At 43.5% G+C, this 2719-nt stretch overlaps 1 protein-coding gene across 1 annotated transcript in view; it reads left to right on the top strand.

Moving 5' to 3' along the window:
• LOC126403883 (zinc finger protein 271-like) overlaps nucleotides 1-2719 on the top strand; it is a 26541-nt gene that overhangs the window by 16670 nt on the left and 7152 nt on the right. Inside the window, exon 4 of the mRNA XM_050066702.1 lies at nucleotides 947-1048. Coding sequence (XP_049922659.1) covers nucleotides 947-1048 — 102 coding nt within the window. The remainder of the gene's footprint in view (nucleotides 1-946; nucleotides 1049-2719) is intronic.

The raw sequence follows: 2719 nt of genomic DNA, 5'->3' as shown, positions 1-2719 counted from the left end.
GCTCCCCCTGTGGACCAATGTTGGTGTTTTCTAATGTTTGGTATGACTAAGTCATGGTATGGTATGCTGTACATAATCACAGAAACTGTCAGTGTGTCATTCTGTCAGTCAGTCATTCTGTCTGTCCCACGTTTTTCAAACACACTGTCTGAATACATTGCTCTTCTTAATGGGTTCAGTTGACTATTTAATCTGCAGTTTCCTATGACCTGTATCCCAAACACACACCATGTGAAACTGTACGTGGGCAACTGTGCACTCAGTGGGTATGGACTAGTATAATGCTGAGACATGGCTTGTTGACACCCAGAGATGTGAACACTGATACAGCTAATATTTCACTGTAACATGTGACGGTGGATTTTATCTGTAGCTTATATGTGATGTGATTTTTGCTATAATGCAATATGTTTACATGCTGCATTTTATTGTTTGTTACAGCTGGTGAAGGGACGGCCGATGAAAACTAGCCTTTCAGCTAATTCAGGTGCATTTTTACATTTGTTAAAGTCTTGATTAATGCACAGTGTCCCTTTCCTTTAATAAATAAATAAATAAATAAAATCACTGCCTCACATGAACATGGGACACTTCCAAAGATTATGAGCTTCAGTTTGAGTCGAAGTTGACCTTTCTATCTTGAAACTTACACTTGTTTTAGCCTAAATTTGTCCTGTAGTATATATCACAGAAAGTTGAATATTCAGTCACGAGCCTGTCAGTGACGTCACCCCGGAAGTGATGAGCTGTCAGAAATGTACTGTTAGAAACTTGTGTTTGTAAATTAGCATCATTAGCATCATTAGCATTGATGAGACACAAACCACATCCTGAGGTTCACTCCTGACCGCTGCCTTAGCAACAGTAACCCCGAGTGACCGCGAGATGCTGTGACATCGCGAGAACACAGCTGGTGGCTCTCAGAGAGGAGCAGGAGGAGCAGTAGAGGAGCGGAATGGAGGAGGACAAGCAGAACCCGGAGCACCGGAGCAACAAGGTCCGGAGAAGACAAGCAGCAGGCTCGTCCTCTGATAGCAGCGATGTTGAGGTGAGTGTTGATGACGTCATGGATAAAAAGGGCTTGACAGCAGCCACACTAAAGACACGAGGAAGAGTCTCGAGGCTCCGTGGATCATCCGCTTATTCTCTGGTTCCACATCACATCTGGAGAAAGGAAACCCGTCAGCACCAAATCATCCAGAGGTTTGCTGCTGACGGGTTTTAACGTCTTTGTTCTCGGAGGTGAGCTGCGGCTGATTGGAGCTCGGACCTGGACTGACTCGTCTCGCGATGGCGGAAGTAGCATTAGCATTAGCATTAGCATCCTGCTGCTGCAGAGGCGGATCAATAGAAATATAAACCCGTCTGTCACAGGCTGGAGACACTGGTGAGTCTTCACAGAGCAGTTTGACACTGCAGGTTTTTCTGTTGAGTCAAAAGCTTCTTCATTAAATCAGAAAAACAACAAACTTATTCAGTTAATAAATGAAGTGTAAATAACTGAACAGCAGCTCTCAACTTCTCCTCCACGGCCCTCAAACACTCCCTCAGTGTGTGTTTAGACCTGCTGTGTGTTCTTTGTTTGGCTGAATCATAATTACAGTAATCTGGGTGTTTGCTGACTGAAGCAGTGTGTAGTTAAAGGCTCAGTTCAGGGGCTCGGTCACAGACACCAGGAGCCATGAAGGAGGTCACTGTGTCTGTGTCACAGAGAGCACATCGCTCCTTAATGTCCTGCACACATTTAAACTACTTAAAGGGAGACGTCTGTGTTTTTCAACCTGGACCCTGTTCTCTCATGTCTTTGTGTCCACGTGATGAATGGCCGTAACAGTTTTTGACACTGGTCCAGTATTGAGTGAGACAGGCTGCAGTGTCACCACATGGGGCAACTGTGCATCGTCAACATACGTCCACTGTGAGTGTTTGATTCGTCACTGACAGGCTCAGTTAGAGGTGTGCCACGTCACATTGTTCATAATACCGGTGTCATTTCTAACATGATATGAAAATTTAATAGTGTGATTTCGGCTTGTTGACATATTGACGTCATGCTGTTACCCACGGCAACAACAAGCATGGCTGAAAGGGAAATGATGACCTCTGTGGTTCCAAAAAGAGGAGCAGCTTCAGCAGTGTGGGATAAACTGTGGCGTCCGCTCAGAGGGAACTCAGTCAGCGTCTCTCCCTCTCCTCTCTGATTCTGTCGCAAACCTTTGGTGATGTAAACCTACATGAATAAACTCCATATATGTGAGTGTATCATAACAGCCTGTCACACATCACAGCCTGATGGTTAGAGATAATTTATACACACATAGATCCCAGAGGACATTTTGTTTAAATGTGTAATTAGTGGTCGATTTGATTTAGTTGAACTATTAATATTGTGACAGAATCTGAATCTCACTCTGAGTTACTGTTGTTCACAAACAAATGACAGATTATTTTAGTTTTTACTGAAGATTTGAAGCCAACTGTGAAACGACATCACTGATTTAGTTGATATTCTATGTTCTTAAAGGGAAATTTCGGTTTATTTCAACCTGTCTCCTATCGTCCTAAATTTGTTTCAAGTGACTAGTGACATAGACATAATAGTTAGCATGTTAGCCGTTAGCCTAGATACACCCGGGGCGCATAGTAGCCTCAGACCTGTTAAAACGTAAGTGAACGGGCAACCTTCAAGTGCAAAGTTAGTCCACTAAACAAGCTTTTT

Source organism: Epinephelus moara, chromosome 17 (genome assembly GCF_006386435.1).
Source record: "Epinephelus moara isolate mb chromosome 17, YSFRI_EMoa_1.0, whole genome shotgun sequence".
Taxonomy (NCBI): Eukaryota; Metazoa; Chordata; class Actinopteri; order Perciformes; family Serranidae; genus Epinephelus; species Epinephelus moara.
Note: the sequence above shows the minus strand (reverse complement) of the source record. Positions and strands in the feature narration are given on the sequence as shown.